Genomic DNA, 22,296 nt, shown 5'->3' with positions numbered 1-22,296 from the left:
CAAAATGAAAAATTCATCTGCATTGATTTTTTGTGTTCCACACAAAAAATCAAATTTCAGTCTTATTTTACATTTTTTTCATTCTTAGGAATTTCTAAATTCAGTTAAACTAGCAATTCCGTATTATATTTATAAATCTTTATAACATTATATACAAAAATTAGATTTTTCTTAAAAACTGAAATTTTGCTGGGAATGGGGCTTTAAGCAATTTAAACGTTTGAAAAAATGCCAGGGGTCCGAATTTGAAAGAAGACATTTCTGGGGGATCTGTATGAGGTTTCTTAGCACATCTAATTCTATTTTTCTACTCTTGGTGTTACTAAACAACACTTATTTCTGTGAGACATATGATAATAAGGGGGCAATACAGTAGTAAAAACATGCACATTTAATTAATTTGCCGGAGATGGGTTATTTTCCGGGAGATTCCTGCTTAGTTGCGGTGAGTGGGAGGCCGTCTAGATTTCTTGGAGACTCTGATGACCAGCGGAAGACTTCTAACCCCTGTGATGCCAAAATCGCATTTGTTGCTTTTATGCTTCCAATGTTCAGAAATCTTTTGTCTTTGTTCGCATTTTCTTTTAGTATAGCATGTCATGAATAATCACCCAGGTAATGAATCCATAATTGAGTTCAAATCAACTGTAGGCCTATAGTGTAATGCGGTTGTTAATCAACATTAATAATTTAGTTGTTAATTAGTGTTTCTTAAAAATTATTAGAACAAAGGTCATTTATCTGAGCAGTATTAGCAGACTTCTCAAGTATGGAACCTGTGTTGCTACAGAAAACTTGCCTAATTACAGTGTCCGGAAATAGACAAAAATACTAATGAAATTTGTCATAGGCTTAGACCCTTTAAATAAGTAGGTCTAAAGTCCAGAACAAATGACTTTTCCATCAGGATCTTTGTCCCTAGACAACTCATATTTGTTAGATTACTGATAAATTATTGTGAAAACTAAGAAGTGACTGACTGTTGTTTAAAATTTTTTTTTTTGCACTCAAGACAAATTATTAGGTTCCATGAAAAGGAAACCTTGTATACTACAGATATTTGAAGACTTGTTCAATGAAATACATTTTACTAACTTGAGAAGTCTGTATCTGTTGGCCATACTGATACAGCAATAATTTCAGTGGCCTTCAATAAAAAAAACCATTGGAAATTGAGGGATAGTATGATAGAAAATATAATTTTGTACTGAAAATAGCATCCTCAGGATTTGATATGTGGCATTAAAAAAGGTCTTCCTAGTATACACATAGGCCTAGTGTGTGCAAATCTTGTTTTCTTTCTTGTGCAAATCTTGTTTTTTTTTTTTTTTTTTTTTTTTGCTTAGTGGCTCTGCTTTTGTCCAGTCTTATAAAAGTATAATTAGTTATTTTGCTTTATTACTGAAAATATTGAGAGTAGTAGTAGTGAGAATAGTAATTTAATTGTTATGAAATTTAGTAATACTATAACAATGGTATTATTGTTTACTATAGTAATTCTATTTATAATTTTTTTATTACAAAATTTTTAGGAGAAAATTATAATTTAAAATGCCCTCCATGGATAATCAAAAGTAAGACACTATTGAGGATTTTCCAATGCATCGTAAAATTTAAAAAATTGCAATATTACATTAAAAATAATTTTTTTGATAATATAAATAGCAAAATGAATTAGTAATATTTACATCCCAATTTGATTTTACTATATAACAGTATTCTATGATTTAAGAACAAAAGAAATTATTTATTTAAATGCTAGAGTAACACTTTTCACATAGGTCTAGTATTTAAACTATGGTATAAATAACTTAATATTAATGGAATCTTGAAACAAAAACATTATAAAAGGGTCTATTATGGATAGTACAGTAGAGTTCTTTGTTCTCCTCGGTAGAAACAACGTACTGTACAGTAATTTCATTATGAATTGTTTTGCGATCATGACATGTGTCATTAGTTTGTATTGATTGGTTGGCAAATGATGACATCAACGATCTAGAGTAGGCCTGTAAAGCTACAGAGATCTGGCTGTCTATTATTCTAGTAGTATATGGACTGCTCCATTATCTATGAGGTAAGTCAATCTAAAAAATACCTTTTTGTAAAAATAAATACCACTTTAATATTTCATAATCAATAGCTTATTAAACTATTAATGTTATATTATTTTATGTTTTACCAATATTAGCTAAAAGATATGATTACTTCATTAAATTAATATTAAATTAAAATTTGTTCTGTTGTTAAGTACAGTACAATTGTAGTGGAACATTCTCAATTATTTTTGGGTGATAATTGATAATAATAAACTCAGACTTTATGAAGAGAAGAGTCAGCTGAGACAATTGACAAAGGAAAGCTGGTACCAGTGATTGCTAGAATATGTTTATCCATGTGTTATAAAAGTACAACTCATTTTCATTCAGTCAGTCGGTTGTTGGCGCTTTCTATTATTTACAGCCCTAACCATGGTGGGGCTGAGTTGTTGTTGACACCCATGCACCCCCTACCGCCAAATCCTGTATCCGCCCCAGGCCGGTGTGAAATCAGAAAGGTAGATCTGCTTGCCAAAGCCATTTTTAGACAAAGAATTTATCAATTTACATTATATTTTTTTAAATAAATTAGTTTGGTTTAATGAGGGACACCCTGATCAGTTATAAAAACTGCTTTCCCCAGAGAGCAGACAATCAAAATACAACATATTAAAAATAAATCTTATCCAATAACAATCATGCTCGAAACATCTAATTACAACATTCAAATCGGCCGTCCCGAGGCAAAACAATGTAACTGACATTTTTGTCGATTTTCAGATGATATCATTTGGGAGTATATTAAATACATCTAAATTACCTGTGGAAATAATTTCTCAATAATGAGTAGTTTCGGAGATAGCATCACCTATCTTTAAGCACAAAACTTAAAATTTAGTGATTTTCCGTGGCAAAACAACATAACTACAAGATTACGCGGCAAAACAATGTAGCGATGAAGATACATTGTTTTATATCAATAATCTTAACAGCGATGTATGAACAAGCTAGGTAATTCCTGTCTCTTATACACATCTAGATGTGTATAAGAGACAGGTATTAAGCAATAAACGTTCGAAAAATGCCAGGGGGTGTAATTTCTGGGGGATCTGTTAGTATGAGGTTTCTTAGCACATATAATTCTATTTTTCTACTCTTGGTGTTACTAAACAACACTTATTTCCATGAGACAGATGATAATAAGGGGGCAATACAGTAGTAAAAACATGCACATTTAATTAATTTGCCGGAGATGGGTTATTTTCCGGGAGATTACTGCTTGGTTGCGGTGAGTGGGAGGCCGTCTAGATTCCTTGGAGACTCTGATGACCAGCGGAAGACTTGTAACCCCTGTAATGTCAAAATTGCATTTGTTGCTTTTATACTTCCAATGTTCGGAAATCTTTTGTCTTTGTTTGCATTTTCTTTTAGTATAGCAGCATGTCATGAATAATCACCCAGGTAATGAATCCATAATTGAGTTCCTTCAAATCAACTGTAGGCCTATAGTGTAACTGTCTCTTATACACATCTAGATGTGTATAAGAGACAGGTTATTAGTTGTTTGTTTACTATTTATAGTTCATGTTTTGGTTTCCCTTTTGGTAGACATCACTTAACAAGAGGAATCCCTAAAGGTAAATCTCAGAATGTGTATTTATTAAACAGCTTGGTTGTTTTTTCCCTTTATTGACCAATTTTCTTTTTTTGCATTCTTCTATAAAAAATAAAATGTTACCAAATTACCATAGAGTACTACAGTGCTACGTCATGATACCACGTAATACTTCTCCGTTGCTATCGTTGCAAAATGCGTTCAACCGGACGCCATTTCCTCCACTGACAAACCATTGATTCCAATTTTTAACGTAATTATTAAGATGTTGTATCTTAGTTTTTCTTTGTAAATTTTAATTGATGATTAAATGTGTGTTCTATAACTAATATAATGCGAGATTTTGTGTTTTTAGTACAGATTTTGATGGTAAAATATTAGATTTTAAAATGCCTATTCCAGAAACCTATGAAGTCATTCAAGCATAATGAACGGTAACCAACGTCTGGTTGGCGACAGAGGGTGCCACATGGCGTTGTGACGACACAACTGTGGTACTATATGGGCCAGCAGATTTTAGTACTGTGTACACTAAATGCTTCTATAAATATCTATAATAATTTCAAGTCAATCTGTAATTTGTATTGATAGGTGACACAAAATCCTGGTCATGTGTATGCCAATATTTGGGAGTGGGAGAGTATTAAGCAATAAACGTTCGAAAAATGCCAGGGGTTGTAATTTCTGGGGGATCTGTTAGTATGAGGTTTCTTAGCACATATAATTCTATTTTTCTACTCTTGGTGTTACTAAACAACACTTATTTCCATGAGACAGATGATAATAAGGGGGCAATACAGTAGTAAAAACATGCACATTTAATTAATTTGCCGGAGATGGGTTATTTTCCGGGAGATTACTGCTTGGTTGCGGTGAGTGGGAGGCCGTCTAGATTCCTTGGAGACTCTGATGACCAGCGGAAGACTTGTAACCCCTGTAATGTCAAAATTGCATTTGTTGCTTTTATACTTCCAATGTTCGGAAATCTTTTGTCTTTGTTTGCATTTTCTTTTAGTATAGCAGCATGTCATGAATAATCACCCAGGTAATGAATCCATAATTGAGTTCCTTCAAATCAACTGTAGGCCTATAGTGTAACGTGGTTGTTAATCAACACTAATAATTTAGTTGTTAATTAGTGTTTCTTAAAAATTATTAACTTAAACAGTAACTATTAGAACAAAGGTCATTTATCTGAGCAGTATTAGCAGACTTCTCAAGTATGGAACTTGTGTTGCTACAGAAAACTTGCCTAATTACAGTGTCCGGAAATAGACAAAAATACTACTGAAATTTATCATAGGCCTAGACCCATTAAATAAGTAGGTCTAAAGTTCAGAACAAATGACTTTTCCATCAGGATCTTTGTCCCCAGACAACTCATATTTGTTAGATTACTGATAAATTATTGTGAAAACTAAGAAGAAGTGACTGTTGTTTAAAATTTCATAGCTGTTGGTTTCCTGTACTGTACCTGTGATATAATCGGCTCAAACTTTTTTTTTTCGCACTCAAGACAAATTATTAGGTTCCATGAAAAGGAAACCTTGTATGCTACAGATATTTGAAGACTTGTTCAATGAAATACATTTTACTAACTTGAGAAGTCTGTATCTGTTGGTCATACTGATATAGCAATAATTTCAGTGGCCTTCATTAAAAAAAACCATTGGAAATTGAGCGATAGTATGATAGAAAATATAATTTTGTACTAAAAATAGCATCCTCAGGATTTGGTATGTTATGTGGCATTAAAAAAGGTCTTCCTAGTATATACATAGGCCTAATGTGTGCAAATCTTGTTTTCTTTTTTTTTTTTTTTTTTTGCTTAGTGGCTCTGCTTTTGTCCAGTCTTATAAAAGTATAATTAGTTATTTTGCTTTATTAATTAATAAGCTAAAACTATTGAGAGTAGTAGTAGTGAGAATAGTAATTTAATTGTTATGAAACTTGGTAATACTATAACAATGGTATTATTGTTTACTATAGTAATTTTATTTATAATTTTTTTATTACAAAATTTTTAGGAGAAAATTACAATTTAAAATGCCCTCCATGGATAATCAAAAGTAAGACACTATTGAGGATTTTCCAATGCATCGTAAAATAAAGAAAATTGCAATATTACATTAAAAAAAAATTTTTTCATAATATAAATAGCAAAATGAATTAGTAATATTTACATCCCAATTTGATTTTACTATATAACAGTATTCTATGATTTAAGAACAAAAAAAAAAGAAGATTTATTTAAATGCTAGAGTAACACTTTTTACATAGGTCTAATATTTAAACTATGGTATAAATAACTTAATATTACTGGAATCTTGAAACAAAAACATTATAAAAGGGTCTATTATGGATAGTACAGTAGAGTTCTTTGTTCTCCTCGGTAGAAACAACGTACTGTACAGTAATTTCATTATGAATTGTTTTGCGATTATGACATGTGTCATTAGTTTGTATTGATTGGTTGGCAAATGATGACATCAATGATCTAGAGTAGGCCTGTAAAGCTACGGAGATATGGCAGTCTATTGTTCTAGTAGTATATGGACTGCTCCATTATCTATGAGGTAAGTCAAGCTAAAAAAATAATACCTTTTTGTAAAAATAAATACCATTTTAATATTTCATAATCAATAGTTAAACTATTAATGTTATATTATTTTATGTTTTACCAATATTAGCTAAAAGATATGATTACTTCATGAAATTAAGATTAAATTAAAATTTGTTCTGTTAAGTACAGTACAATTGTAGTGGAGCATTCTCAATTATTTTTGGGTGATAATTGATAATAATAAACTCAGACTTTATGAAGAGAAGCGTCAGCTGAGACAATTGACAAAGGAAAGCTGGTACCAGTGATTGCTAGAATATGTTTATCCATGTGTTATAACAGTACAACTCATTTTCATTCAGTCAGTCGGTTGTTGGCGCTTTCTATTATTTAATTTACGATGTAGAGGAATTTTGCACAATTTTATAATTAACCCAGAAGGTAGGTTTTTATTCATTGCAATATCAGTATTGTCATTTTCAAACATCACTATCATCATCATGATTTATCCTCAGGAGTCATCATCATCATTATCATTGTCATCATTATTTTATTTTGCAGGCAACCACAAGGATAATGACACTATACAGTACTATAACTTTACTGATATTTTCATTGAAGAATTCAAAAAGTTTTTATTATAGGTGCTATACTGACTCAAAAATGTTATGATAGGTCTGTAAGCAATAATCACATGTAGTGTAACACCAAGTTTACCCAATTCATTGGACATAGAATTAATTGACTGCAATATGCACCCTCGTCCACCCCTAGGTAATTATTCCTGGTCTTCATCTTGCATGCAGATAAGGATATCTCCATCATTTGGTACATGTTCAAGTTCGATAAGGTTCTTGATAATTAATTAGTAGGAAGTTTGGATTTCCTGTGTTTTATGATCCCATTTTGTGTCTTATTGTATTCTCTCGTTTATGTTTGTCAGTTTCCAAATTGATTTTTTTCAGCTGATGACGCTCACCAGTCATCCACTGGGGATGCCTTCTGTATTTGTATCTGATATTTTCTATTTGATTAGCTTATATGCAATCATTTTGAAACACGAACTTCACACTACGGTATTTAAAACCAAACTTATCCCAACAACATTTCATGTGCTAATATAATAATGATATCTAATTTCAGATAACATTTAAACAAGATCTTAAGTAAAACAATTTTAGTTGAATTAATTAAATTATAAATATTGTGGTTTTTATTTCAAATACTGTAATTTTAGTATCATTTGGTGCTTTTTTGTAAATTTTTAAATTAAAGTGAGTTTGAATATAGTGACATGAAGATTTTCTGTAATGTTTATAGATGCACAAATAAATGTACAGTCTATAATCCACTTGACAAGGAACAACTGCCGTTTAGTAGTTGAACCATTAAATGACGATTGCCATTTGTCCACATACATGAAAGACCAGGTTAATAATTATCAATTTAATTTAAATCCCAGACATAGTTTTTAAATATTTATCTTTTATCATTTATACTGTACAGTATGCAGCTGTCTAATTTAAAGCCCAGATTAATAATACATTTATCAATTTAGTAATTCTCGATTATACTTAAAGCTTTCTGTTATCTTTTTTATCATGGTTCATGCAAAGGCCTACACTTACAGCGAAAGCCCAGGTTAATAATTGCCAATCTTAATGTATGTTATATTTAGTTCTATTAAACAGATGTTTCATGATCTGGGATTAGGTTGGCTTACAAAAAAAAGCTGTAACTATGGACAACTTTGTAGTGAATACCTTATGTCTTTGGTCTGCAAAACATGATTTGCTTCCTAGTAGTATTTTGTATGCCTTTGAGAGTTGCTTTTGATGTGAAGATATATGAAAAGAGCGAAGAATTTTTAAGGATAATAAAGTGAGGCCTAATTGCATGATGCAAAAAAATCAACACAAATAAACATAATTTTGATAATGTACAGAAAAATTGAGTAAGATTTAATATACCTGCCCCCACCTGTATTATTGCTCTATTGAAAGAGTTTTATAAAACGCCTGTATTAATGAGAGTAAATGATTCATAGACATTCATTTAATAGCATAATTTAGATTTGCAAGAGTTTTCTTTCAACATTTGTGCTGTTTATTTAGTATAAATTATTTGCTGTTATCAATTTATCTATATTCTTCTTTAGATTTATTTTTTAGGATTACAATTTCTTGCTTATTTATCAGTAAAACCATTTTATTTGCAGATTGTACTAACCATTTGTGTGACCGGTATGACTTTAAAGAAGCTGGTTACTTCAACCTGTTAATGCTTGTGCAATTGCTCATTGAACATCCTGAGGTCCTTATCTGTCTGATTGGCTCTAGAAGTACATAAAGCAAACACACACAGCCATAGTACTTGTTTGTTTTAGTGGAGTGAAAGTGTCCTTGCTTTAATTGAATTTAGACATAATTAGTAGTAGAATTTAAGCATTGCTTTTTAGTTACAATTGTACTGTTCACACAGAAATGTTATAGAAGACTTAACAAGTGGAGATTGCCACTTGTCTCAAGGCAACCACTTAGTTCGTATTTCTAGACTACGATTACTACGATTGAAAACGATTTTCCAATCTTACAGTCTGCGAGTTTAATATGTAAGTGTCAATTTGCATAATTTGATAGCCTACACGTAAGCGTTAAAAAAGTGGACGTCCAATTTTATGATGGATTAAATGATGGTATACTGTGCAAGGCTATTGGTCGGAATGATCTGGCATTGTTCAGATTTTGATTAACATTTTACAGTGTGTCAACCTTGCTGAATTGTAATGCAAATTTTAGTGTCTTCCAAACAGTGTTTATTTTTTTTCTATACATAGAGTGAGTTGACGTAACAAAAAATAGGACTGGAATTAAGTAAATTTTATGAGTTTTTTTGGTTTTGGTTGCATTGTATTGTACATCCATAGAGAAAATAGATCTGTTCTATTTTCTCTATGGTACAACCAATCTCAAGCTTCTTCTTTTGTGTCATTGTGTGTGTACCTGTATTGAGTTAAATTGTTGTTCACATCTTTTGGACCAAATAAACTTAATAATTGATTATAAAAAGATAGTTTTTTGAGTGGAATCTTGCATGGTGTCATCATCCATTGATGGTCTGCTGTTAATTATTCCTTGGCTAAATTTTATTATTTACTGTATGTTAATTTTTATTAACTTCTTTTTTAGGCACATATGCCAAGTAATTGTCTGTTTTTAATGTATTGGCTAATTACATTAAAACTATTTTTGTTAGATGGGAAAGCAAGTGCTATTCTCAGTAGGTACTTCACCTTGCTTGAGAATTTGTATTTTTTGTTACTAGACCTGTGGAATATGTCCGTATGTTTCATTCTAAAACATACAGATTGTGGAATTAGATGATACTGTATAATGTGTGCTATTATTAAAATATAACAGTTACTGCAGTACTTTTGTGGTTATCAAGAAGAATGGACTGTCAATCTTACAATATAGTACAATGCTTGTTTATTTTATAACAATTAGCAAAGATATCTTATTTGAATTGGAGAAACCTATAAAGGTACTGTGTGTAAGGAGAGCTTTTGTTTAATTTGCTGTTAATTGATTAATTGGCATCTGTGTAACTTTCGATGACATGTTCTCTTTTGTGTAGTAGTCCACAGGTGTTAAGTTGGATGCATTGCTGATGTATCTTACTTGCAAGAACATTTGTTAGATTAATAATATATGAGGTCCCAAAACCAGCATTAGTGACCAAAAAAATGATTTTATAAATTCTTATTCTCAAGATTATAAGCCTTAAAGTGATGGGTTTTGATTTTATATTTATATTGTTCTGTTAATTTTTGTTTTGTGACAAATAAAATATGATTCAGATTCTATATGTGCACTATTTTAGGGTTTTTAAAGTACAATTTCCTTTGAGCATTTACTATTATAAACATTACCTTTGACATCCATAATGATTTATATTGTACATTTGTTCTTGCAGCTCTACAGTTACCATTTTGCTGAGCCAGTACCATGGAGGGCCACACTAGGAAAAAGTTTTGTAAATTCTTCGGCCCATTAATACTCATCTACTTCATCTATAAAGATGGCATCCGATTTTAAGCAGACTGGTAAGTTTTCTTAAGGTTTTGGCTTTTGAATAAATAATGCAACTATTAGTAATTAAAAAAGAAAACTTTGGTATTTACTTCATTTTGGTAAATTTTATTTTTTTGTGAGCTTATTATTTTAAAGGTTATCAGATGAGGGTGGAAAAAAGATAAAAATATTTTTTTTTCTTATTTAGCAAATAGTTTTGCCAGACGAAGGAGAAAATAAAGATAACATTTTATTGGTGAATGCAAACAGTGTAGTAATGGGATGGTTAAATGCTTTAAATTTATATAATTAGGAAGAAATACATTTTATTTTTTTTCTGAAATTTTTGTTTTTTTTCATGGCGGCAGTGCACTAATTGGCCAAAAATGAAATTTTATTTTATTCAAAATTACCATTATGGGCAGGCAGCTAGTTCGCTTAATCAAGGTATAAAAAAATTCTCGCCTTAAAAGTATTCAAAACTTTCTGTATATTGGTATGTCTCCAGCAATAGCTACCAATAAATCATGAATGAAATAGAATTTCAGAATTAATGTCAACCAAATACTCCTACTTATTTCTTATGACCATGTTCACAGTTAACATTTGATTTGTCACTACATTTTCGTTAATAGCTCTGCTAGGCAAGTAGACTAAGTTCATTGTTGAGTGTTTACATAATACGGCATAAAACTACATGATAACATTGTCATCATATGAAGTTGGGTAAATGCAATATCATCTTATCTGTATGTCCAAGGTACTGTAAAAACATATGCCCATTCAGTGGCGTATCTAGAAGACTTGAAATGGGGGTGCTGATGGAGGGAGGGGCGGGCGTGAAGGNNNNTGAAGTGGGGGGGGGGTGCTCGATGATCATTTGAAGGGTGCTAACTTGCAAAATAAGGTAATTTTAGTTGTTTTTTAAATACTTGCAAGTGATTTTTTTGAGGGGCGACTGGGGTGGGACGCAAGTAATTTTTGGAGGGGCGTGGCCCCCCCTGCGCACCATCCCCCTTTCTAGATATGCCATTGTACACATTAATAGTCTGTTAATTTTGGGCCACCGTCCAAAATAATTAAAAGTCTACCTGTGAATTATAAGATTCTATGTCACAATTTGAAGAAATTTTAAATGTTAAATATATATAAAATGTATTGGAAATATATGTTTCTGTTTGTTTTTCCTTATTTATATTAGAAAAAGAGTCAGTTTCTGTAGATAACAAACTATCAACTACTTCCCGTGGGTCAAGCGCCAGTTCTGCTGGCTCCCATAGAAACCCAAACCTCCTCCGAAGTTACCACAATCTTGCCATGCATCTCTTCAACACTGGGCCAGAACGGGAAGTGGAAAAACTGTTTCTTGTAGCCGCACGCGATGGCCAGTATGACCGTGTTGAGAACTTCCTACAACGGCGTTCTCATGAGGTATGGTAATACCAGAAGCTTACAAATATTAGCCAATCATAGCATGTAAACAACTGAGGATGTTTACATTTCTGAGGTAAAATCTTAAAAATGACGATGATGACAAGATGACTAACATAAATAATGTGCAAACTATGCATGAAATATTATGTAATTAATTAGCATAATTACCAGTTTTGCCTATTTCTATTTACTTATAACTAGATTGTAAATATTGATGTGAAAGACCCGGTGACTGGTAACACGCCGCTCATATGGGCCGCTAAACACGGTCATGAGAAAATTGTCCAGTTACTACTCAAGTATGGTGCTGACGTGACTTTGAACAATTGTGAACATCAAACAGCCGTAGGGGTTGCACAGCCGAACATTCGTCGAATCCTCATAAATTCTGTGGATCGTACCGGAAGTTCTCCTCGACACCTGTTACAAGCGGCGTGGCAGGGTAATCTAAAAGTGGTGCAGAAACTCTTGGTAAGTTACAGTACCTTCCAAATAATTATTTCAATAAATGTTGCCTTAGCTGTATGGATGTTACCCCTCTGCCTCACCTCACCTATCCTCTTAGTGCCTTGAGGCACATAAGGCCATACACATCAGCCAACCTATACTAACCTTCTCTTGTTATGTATTTTTTCAAAGTTGTTAAAATGAGTTTTGATGTTTCCTATTTTCATATATTGTTTAATTTTATACTATAATATTCTAAAGAAAGGTAGGGAATGTACCATTAATTTTAAAAATAGGCCACATAAGCCATAATAGAAAATAATGAATTACATTTGACAATCCTTTTTCCCCATGTATAAACTAAAATAATGAAGAAGTCACGTTCAGAAACTTTTTTTTTTAAAATTAAAAAGTTTGTTTTTTTCCCTCTGCAGAAAGAAAGTCGAGTGCTAGATATTAATTGTCGAAATGCAGATAGCCTCACCCCGTTGCTACTGGTAACAAGAGATGTTGATGTCTTCCATAAACGTAAGAGTTTTTTTCACATTTTTTTAACTTTCCCTAAATGTCTTGGTCGTGAGTACACACATATTTTATTTTAACTTGTTTATATCAGTGGGACAAGAATATAAATAGAAAATGTGTAAGCATATGTAAGAAGTCAGTGAAGAGCACAAACATTAAAATATGATATAATGCTTCGCTCAAAAATAGTTTTCATTTTTTCTGAAAATATGTTGAAGTTTATAAAAATAAACATATTCTCAATAATGACCAATTTGTTTCCCTAGTGGGGGATGCTATGAAGAATTACAATCCCGAAGCTGTTGTGGTGGAGCTGCTTCTCAATCGTGCTGACCCCAATGCATCTGACAACGAAGGCCGTACAGCCCTGCACTACACAGCCTCCCTGAAATGCAAACTAGCAGAGAAAGTTACCTTAGCCCTACTACAGGATGGTTCACAAGTGGAAGTACGGGACAAACACTGTGTCACACCGGTGCACTTTGCATCTCAGAATGGACAGGTTGAGGTGCTACTAGCTTTATTGGCCAATGGTGCAAATGTGAATATTCGCGGTTATGCTGGTACCACACCGTTACATGTTTCGGTAAGATTAAACTAGGGAATATTGTATCATGTTTGCGTTATATGTATTGCAGTATGAAATATGTAGTATTCTTATGTTGAATTTTATTATTATTAAAGTTTTATATAATGTTTATTATATTATTATATGGTATATTTTTGTTTATAGTCAGTGCAATTATATTTTATAAATATATTAATATGATGAACAATAGTAGTATATAATTTAACTGTAAAGTTATACAGTTCATTATTATAACAAATCACCAGGTAGAGAGCACACAAATGTAGTAGAAGAAATGCGAGTGGTGGGAAAAAAAAATCTTATCTTCTATAGTAAAATACCTGTCAATTTTCACCAGAATTATATTATTAAAGTTTAGTTTAGTGTTTATTTAATATATAGTATATATTTATTTATAATCAGAGCAATTATATTTTATATACAAATCAGATCTTAGCAGTTGTATATGTGTGATAAACAATGAGTAGTAGTATCTAAATATAAATGAGGTTATGCAGTTTATTATAACCGGCAACTAGGAGGAGAACTCAGATTGTTCACATATTCATCAAGCATAATAGAAGATATGCAAGTTGTGCTGGAAAAGAAATATTATCTTCTATAATAAAGTACCAGTCAATTTACACCAGATTTATTACCATAAACATTATAGAGCATAATATTAATAGCTAAGAAAATAACCCAGTTACCAGATATTTCAGTGACTTGACATTGTGTATAATCCTTCAGGCCCAGGCCAACCAGTTTCAGTCAGTGAACACACTATTAAACCAAGGAGCAGATATCACGCTTGTTGATGACAGGGGTTTCACACCTGTTGATGTTGCCCGCAACAAAAAGATGAAATCCACTTTGAAAGGTAAGCTACAAAAGAAATTTTGTCAACAAAATTGTTCTTCTAAAATGAATTTTATTATTTTTTGTTGCTTAACTCTAGTATGTTTTAAGTAGTAAAATGAGTATATACATAATCAAATGTATCTATTTTACATCACCTACCATAGATGCCTGGATGGAAGCAACTTCTAACAAACAGGAACAGACTGTGCTTAGTCCAGTCAAACCACCCTCAAGGGCCTCACTGAGCCGTATTTCTATTGATGAGAAGACGCCTAGGGGGACACCAAGAGATGTTCATATCAATTCTCCTGATAGTAAGTATACAGATGATATATGGATGATCATTAAAAACATTATTATTTATGTATTTATGGTATTTCTGAACTGAGTTGCAGAAAATGTCTTGTTACTCTGATAATAATACCTTTGAATACCAAGAGAGGATTGGGTGAGGTAAAGTAGTTTCCCATTTTTGCAGATAAATTTAAGAAAATGTTGGACTGCATTAATATGTAAAATGTAGCCCAGGTCCCTTCGAGAATGGGCTGTAATTATGTCACTTGCATATATCCTGGACTGTCATATAATTTAAACCTAGAATTTCCAAATCAATTATGACATTTCACTTTAATATTCAAGTTTATTCTCTAATTTCCACTTTTGTACCTTATTTGGTGATCTGATGTTTAAGGTCCTTCTTGGGCACCTCCTTTCCAATATGCCATACTTAATTTTTTTTTACAGAAGTAAATATTGTTCAGAAGATGACTGAAGCCCACAAAGCATTGAAGGCTGAGGAACAGATACTAAAGGACTTAGAGGCCGACCACTTTCCTCCTGGGTGAATATGTTCTCAGACCCCTCATTTTAACTCCTGTCTGATAGTAATACACTTGAATATTAAATTCAGTATATAATTGCTTTACTTCATATATTTTTAACCTTTGCATATTCAATACTTATAGATTACTTTTCAAAAATTCAAGTTTTTGTAGTTTATAATGATTTAATTTATAATACTTTCCCACAGTTTGACGAGCAAGAAGCTAAAAACACCAATCCCTCCAAAAACACCGAAGTCTGAAAAGACAACAGCAGGATCATCGTCAAGTAATCCAGCTCCCCTCCTGGATAGATCAAAGACAAAACGATCACTCTTATTTGAGAGCAGGGTAAAAGGAGAGGCAGAGATAGGTCACAAGGCTAGTACAAAGGGACACCAGAAACTTGCTCAGAGACATTGTGAGTAAAATTATTTTTACATTAATTATTTGTAAAATGAAGACTAAATATGTTTTAGTACACTATTATTATTGTTGTTGTTGTTGTTACTGTGATTTACTATTATTGTTATTATTATTTACAACTACGTGTGCTGCTATAGTTGTTATGATTTTGATTATTATAATTATTAATCACACTGGCATAAAAATTAACACCCAAAAAGATTCATGATTTTTATCAGCAATCCAACCTAATCCTATGATAGGTAAAGTTTATTTTACTTGGGACTTCATTAATTTGTCAGCTAATATCTAAATTTAAGCCATAGTTATTCTGCAGTTACCTGTACACTGTAGCAGGGTTTTCAGACTTTGATTTAAAGAAAAATTCAGGAACGCTATTGATTGCTCTCCTCACATAATTTTCAGGAGCGCGAAGGAGTGCCGGTGTGATTGCGTGCCTTTTAAATCAAGGTCTGGGTTTTGGTTAATGTAGATATGAAAATCTCACAGTTCAGGTGTATAAAATCTGAGCTGTAACAAAGCTGATTGTCCTTTACCAGGAAATGTGTAAACACCACCACAGACACTGGTGTAAATGGTCCTGGTCTTTAAACTCTGATGTCTTTTATGGTCAAATCAATCAAATTTATCTGAGGAATGCTTTATAGCATAAATCCTAATTAAAGATAAATACATTACAGTAAGTTTTTAAAATTTTGTTGTCTTTTCAGCGGATCCAACAAGACCGGATCAAAATTTGGTTCCTGTTACAATAGTTGGATTAGATTTAGATGAACATGCAGATGATATGCGGTTAGTATACTACAGTATTGTTGTTATTACTTTACGTTCATTGTTAGTCCCCACTCCGTCCTAATAATATTGTAGTAGCATTCCTAGTATAAGTCAAGGGAGTGGGGAGAGCTTCTAAGAACTTCTTAGTAAAATTGAAGCAGTGTGCTTATACCCAGTATTTACATACTCTACTGTTGAATTCAATTTTTAATGAATTTAATTTTTATCAAATCCCTGTGCTTTGTATTTCTTCATTTTGTAATGCATTTTGTCAATTCAGATTGCAAAGGCTACTGAACAGTCCAATTAATGGTTTCTTAGAGCGTCAGAAGAAGAGGGGCTCTCTGCCAGAAGTGAATCCTTTGCCATCTTACAGAAGTGCAATGAGGCGAAAGTCTACACCCAATAAACAAACTATATCAGAGGTGTTGGAGGTGGTAAATGACTATCAAAAGCAAGGTAAGTGCTTTTATACTAAATTTCTATTATGCAAACAATTATTGTTGTTACTAGTGATTATTAATTATTTATTAATTCTACAGTATATGTGGCAAAGACAAGTCACTTGTTGAACAATAAAATGAGAGCTATAAAATAGTAATAGAATCATTTAAATCTGACATTTCCTTATGAAATTACAAGTGTAATACATACAGCTGTTTAAAGGATAACATTTGAGAAATTGGCCTTCAAAGTTTATGATTTTGGGCATTTCTCGGGTAGAAACCATCACCAAATCGTTAAAAATGTTTGTTTTAACACTGAAAATTGAGAAAATAGCAGCATAGCGGGATGTATAGATATATAAAGGTTAGTTTAGTGCAATGAAATAGATTTTTAAAAATTTAACATTCCGGCATGTTTTGCCCATTATCTCTGAAACACGATTTGCGAGGAGTGACTGGTTTAGCTTGTCTTTGCCATTGCCTCATATTGATTTTATTTATCTTAATTTTCATAATTATTTTTTTTAATTGTTATTATTTTTTAAAATAATATTTTGTATACAAATTATATTAGATTTTCAAAAGATTGTGATGTGCCAATCAATATAATATCTTCAACATTATTGTTTTAAGATGGTTGCAAAATTAGTTATTCCTATTTATATAAAATTTATCATAAATTTTTTAACAAAATTAACTGCATATATTAAAAACTGTTATTACTACTGCCATAAGTACTATTAATATTATTTGATTTATGTTAATTTCTAGATCAAATTCAAGTTTGTTTCACTAGTCCAAGTCCATTAAATGACGGCGGGAAATTACACCCTTTCTCTAGAACAGTGCTGCCGCCCTCTCCAGGTCTACAATTGGAATCACAGCATATTATTCAAGAAACCATCTTTGAATTTGATAGTGAGAATGAAGGAAGCCAGTCAGCGCTAACTGGAAAGAGAAGGTTACAAAATCCTAAACCAGACTCAGGCAATCATTTGAATTTATCAAGAGCTGGAACTTTGATGAGCCAGAAACGCACATTCAATATTGAAATGTCTCGCGTAAAAAGTAGCTCTGAGTCAGATCAGAGCTCTAGTCAGTCGAGTATGAGCTGCACCAGTTCAAGTATGAGTAGCTTCTCAACACCGAGTCCTCAGGACAGTCCCAGAGTCGATTTAATATCAAATAATCAGAACTTTCGTACTTCAAACAGAATGGGAGTTAAGATGACACCTGCAGCAACTGTGACTCAAAAAGAGTCATCTGAGATGATGGAGGTTAAGGATGTTGAGAGGACAAGTGATAGTGTACTGGAGTCTGATCAGGATTCCGGAGTTGTAAGCTCCTCTTCTTCACCACCAAGAAAACGAAGCAACACAGCAGGAGCATCAAAAAAAGACAGAGTCCTTCTGAGAGAGGTTTCTGAAGATTTTACAGCCAAGGTTTTCCCAGTTGATTGCGATTCACATTTGGATAAAAACCTTGGCTCTAACAAACCGACGAATGACGTCATTCATGTTAACTTTATCACATCCTCAGAACCAGCAAAGACAATGAATAAAAATGCATCCTCTGACTGTAATGTTTCTAACACTTCAAAGAATAGTAGTGGAAAAGTGAATTCAAATACTACTAATATTTTATCCTCAGAAAAATTAACTAAACCGAAGCAGAAACAATCTCCAAGAGTAGCTACCTCAGCTAAGTCAAGCTTTCTAATACAAGAATCAAATAAAGGTTGTGATAAAATCAGTAACAGAACTGTGTCTAAGTCTGCTGGAGCAGTGAAAGTTTCTGTAACCTGTGACACTGTTAAGAATAAGCTGGAGACACTGAATCCAGCACCAGTTATCTCAAAGACATCACCGACAACCAAGCCATCACCAAAGCTTTCTAGTGGTACACCAAGTGTAGCTAACAGCTTTTCTAGACTACCTAAAGAGGACTTGGCATCAGCTACTGATGTATCTACAATTAAAAATGATGCAAATTATGAAGTTGTAACAATTAAAAATGACAACAGTATTAAACCCAATAATGTTAACCCATTGAATATCATCAGTGTCAAACATATAGAAAAATCTTTAAAGAATGATGCAAAAGATGGCTGTGTAAGTGAAACACTGGCTACAAAGCATAATAAAAATATAGAGAATGCGGAGGACAAGCCAACTGAAAGTGCCACCAATAAAGTCGTAGATACAACAACTGCACTAGAAGCAAACAAACCCAGTAATACTTGTATAGTAGACAAGAGCTGTGTTACACATCACAAAAATGAACATTCATCAAGTAAGAAACAAACTTCAAATAATGTCACCAATAAAAATGTGGAAGTCGTTATTAGGCATTCAGAAAAACAGAAAGCTGACAAAACTCAAACATCTTCAAATACCAGTCTTGCCACTCAGACAGTAAAGAATGTCCCAGAGAAGATCATCATCATTCAGGCAGGAGATACTCCGAAGCCTCATATTTTGGGTAAAAAGCTTGAGATGCAGGACAGGCCTGCAGAAAAATGTAAAACAGAAGAAGCTAGTACAGCGAAACTCACACCAAGGATTCCATCTGCACCTAAACCAGCTGGACCAGGAAGACCAAAATCGCAATTCAAGTCACCAGAAACCTCACCTCGTATAAAAGAAGAATCAGGAAAAAAGAAGCCAGCTCCAAGTGGAGTAATATCTGGAAAGGACAACAAGGTTCATAACACTCCAGTTATTTGTGATATGTTTGAAAACATGAAAACTGAAGTAGAAATATCTAAAGGTGCTAAGACTGTTACAGAAAGGAAGAAAGTATTAAAACAAAATGGGCGTAATAATTCGGGGAAACAAAAGAGATCACAGAGTGCGCCAAAAGATAAAGCTCTGAAGGAATCTAGTAAAGTGGCAAATAAAGGAAATCCTGCCAGCCAGAGTTCTTCTGTTAATAAGAAAAAGAAGATCTCCAAGGAAAAGCCTGATGTCACTGGTAAAACTAAAGGAAAGCCAAAGACTTGTAAGGCTGTAGAGGTAAACCAAGAACGCAAGAAAACACCCAAGAAGAGAAAAAAGAAACCAAATGAAGACACAATGGTTGTTAAAGATGCTGATGCTAATACAACAGCATTTATTTCTGGACAAGGTTGGCATATAAAAACAAAGAAAAACGAGTCGGACAATGTTATTATCCACAACCAATTACTGATGGATGATTCTTCCGATTCAGAAGGGAGTATAAAATTGAGCCCGCACAACACTTTAAAGATACAAGAGGTGGCAAAGATGCGCTCCATGACCCAGGAACAAGTTTGCAACTTTAAGAATGTTATGAGCCCTCTGGAGGCAAATACCCCCAAGTATATACCTGATACAATGGGGACAATCAAGACATTTATTGCAAATGCTTTGAAGGATGATTGTAATAATTTACATAATCAGCTTAGTACAAGGCAATTCAGCTTTGAGGAAAATGAAATGAAATCAATATGTGAAGCAAAAGAAAAAGAAATTTTATTGAGAAAGAAAGGAAATAAAGACATTGTAGAGGGACCAGTTAAAGGATTAGCCTCTAACCTTTTAACCCCAAGGTCTGAAGTTGACAATTTAAGTTTGTACAGTGAATCCTCATATGACACTAATCCTGAATTGCTGAAAGTTTTTAAAATTCCTGATCATGTTGATAATGAAGAACAAGAAGTAATTGAATCGGATGTAGAGGAAATAGAGGTGGAACCAGTCCACTTTGTTGAAGAAGCAGTGAAAGAACATGTAATGAATCCTGTGATGGAAAAACACATTAATAATGATTCTAATAAGCACCTTCAGGCTGATGCATCTTCAGAATCTCCTGGCACCAGGAATTCATCAGCTACTAGTACAAGTTCTCGGGTTTCTTCCAGTACGATCAGAAAGACAAAAGCTACAAAAGACTGTGAAGCTGAACTTGCCAATAAACCTCCACTTCCATCACACCAACCCAAGAAATTGCCAAAAAGTGCCTTCAAAAAGCGCTACAGTGAACCAGTTATTAACTACTCTCAGGATGAATATGATGAACTAGATAAAGAATACTTTGACGAGCGTGTGAGAAAATATTCAGCTGGGGTGAGGGAAAAAAATATGAGTGTGGAACCGAAAGAGAAAGTTAGTTCCTCCACAGCAAACTGCAATCTAGATGAAGGATGTCAAAAGGAAGCAGGGAAGGATAAAATAAATGAATTTTCAATTCTTGATGGAAAAAGCTTGCCAAATGACAGTAAAGTCAACAACACTGTAGATAGAAACCAATCTGAATCAGATGTGTTTGATGACCACAAAAATAATCTTCAGAATGTGCAGAGAGCAGAAAACCCTGTTAATCAATTGTCTGCTGACAACCCTGATAAGATTCTTGTAGACACAGACTTCTTACCACCAATTAATTTGCAACGACCTTCTGAAGGTTCTGATGAAGAAATTGACTTATTAAATGATAGTCTGACTCTGTCTATTATGAGTGATGTTCTTGAGAAGACACTCAATGAAGCATCAAGAACAGGATCTTCCTGGTCTGCTGACAGTGTGGTGAGTAAAACATATTAAACTTGGCTCTGTGACAACTTGTTCTTAAAACTTTGCTAACTCATTTAAAAAAAATAACTTTCTTTCTTTGTAAACAAAAAGATCTTTCTTATTACCAGAAAGTACCAAAGAAGTAAACCATTTAGTAATATTATTACAGAAATGTATGGGAGTAATTTGCATAACTATGACATCATTGTTTAAGTTCAGAAGTCTCATTATATTTATTTTGATCCCATTCAGACAAGAACAAGTATTCTTGGTAAAGGAAGGTCACACTCGAGTCGAGTGAGTAGCAGCGATCGTAGTCACAGTTCTAGTACAAGCGTATCCGAAACAGAAGAAGAATTACTGCACTGGAAAAAAGGAAACATACTTGGAAAAGGCGCATTTGGCCAGGTAAGAAATAATGTACAAAACATATTTCTTCCTGGCGTTTTTATCTGGTTTATCAAATTTGCCCATTTTTATACAAAGACAGTACAATAGAAAACTAAATATGTGCCTACATCTCCACTCCCTCTGTTTTTCTCTGTTTTTTTTTTGACATGTATTTGAGCTTCCCAGCCACTAATATAGTATACCTAAATCCCACTTGAGCAATCCAGTCCAGCATACCTGTCATTAGGGAGCTTTTGATTGGACAACGCAATAGAATCTAGAATGTAATGACGTCACTAATATTTCATCTGCGCATGCGAGAACGTTAAGTTCTCATCGTGTGGATTCTAGGATGCAATTTGGCCAAATCTGCATTGTGCAGAGAAATTAATACGGTCGCGCATGAGCGTATCCATTCTAGGGCCCCTAATTATATGACATAGTCATGAATAGAAACAAATGAAATGAAATAGAGTAAATGTAAATGTCTTCAGACACTGTTGCAACTAAAGCCTGGTTTCCCTAAAATCCCTACACTGTCGCTACAATGTTTTCAGTGCAATCCCTGACGCAACTGGGAAGACTACGACGGACCAATCAGCATCACCAAAAGCTGTCGCGATAGTGTGTAGCGATTTTATGGTAACCAAGCTTAACTGCAAGTAGCTATCGTACTTGCATGAAGAAAGCAGTACAAAAAGGCAAATGGGAAAAACCCATAAAACAGCAAACGGCCACATGATGCAAAACTATTTAAAATTAAAACGGAACAGTAGAGA

General features: G+C 33.2%; 1 protein-coding gene across 1 annotated transcript in view; it reads left to right on the top strand.

The window, feature by feature from the left end:
* LOC117102891 overlaps positions 1-22,296 on the top strand; it is a 37,833-nt gene that overhangs the window by 10,262 nt on the left and 5,275 nt on the right. Inside the window, exons 2-15 of the mRNA XM_033243342.1 lie at positions 10,193-10,322; positions 11,492-11,721; positions 11,926-12,195; positions 12,606-12,699; positions 12,963-13,282; positions 14,015-14,144; positions 14,290-14,439; positions 14,870-14,966; positions 15,156-15,367; positions 16,083-16,164; positions 16,427-16,605; positions 17,364-21,139; positions 21,380-21,616; positions 22,012-22,033. Coding sequence (XP_033099233.1) covers positions 10,298-10,322; positions 11,492-11,721; positions 11,926-12,195; positions 12,606-12,699; positions 12,963-13,282; positions 14,015-14,144; positions 14,290-14,439; positions 14,870-14,966; positions 15,156-15,367; positions 16,083-16,164; positions 16,427-16,605; positions 17,364-21,139; positions 21,380-21,616; positions 22,012-22,033 — 5,824 coding nt within the window. The 5' untranslated portion in view covers positions 10,193-10,297. The remainder of the gene's footprint in view (positions 1-10,192; positions 10,323-11,491; positions 11,722-11,925; positions 12,196-12,605; positions 12,700-12,962; positions 13,283-14,014; positions 14,145-14,289; positions 14,440-14,869; positions 14,967-15,155; positions 15,368-16,082; positions 16,165-16,426; positions 16,606-17,363; positions 21,140-21,379; positions 21,617-22,011; positions 22,034-22,296) is intronic.

The sequence above is a fragment of the Anneissia japonica genome, unplaced genomic scaffold (assembly GCF_011630105.1).
Source record: "Anneissia japonica isolate Jap-2015-1 unplaced genomic scaffold, ASM1163010v1 scaffold597_len517326_cov190, whole genome shotgun sequence".
Classification (NCBI taxonomy): Eukaryota; Metazoa; Echinodermata; class Crinoidea; order Comatulida; family Comatulidae; genus Anneissia; species Anneissia japonica.
This window is presented reverse-complemented; position numbering and strand designations above follow the sequence as displayed.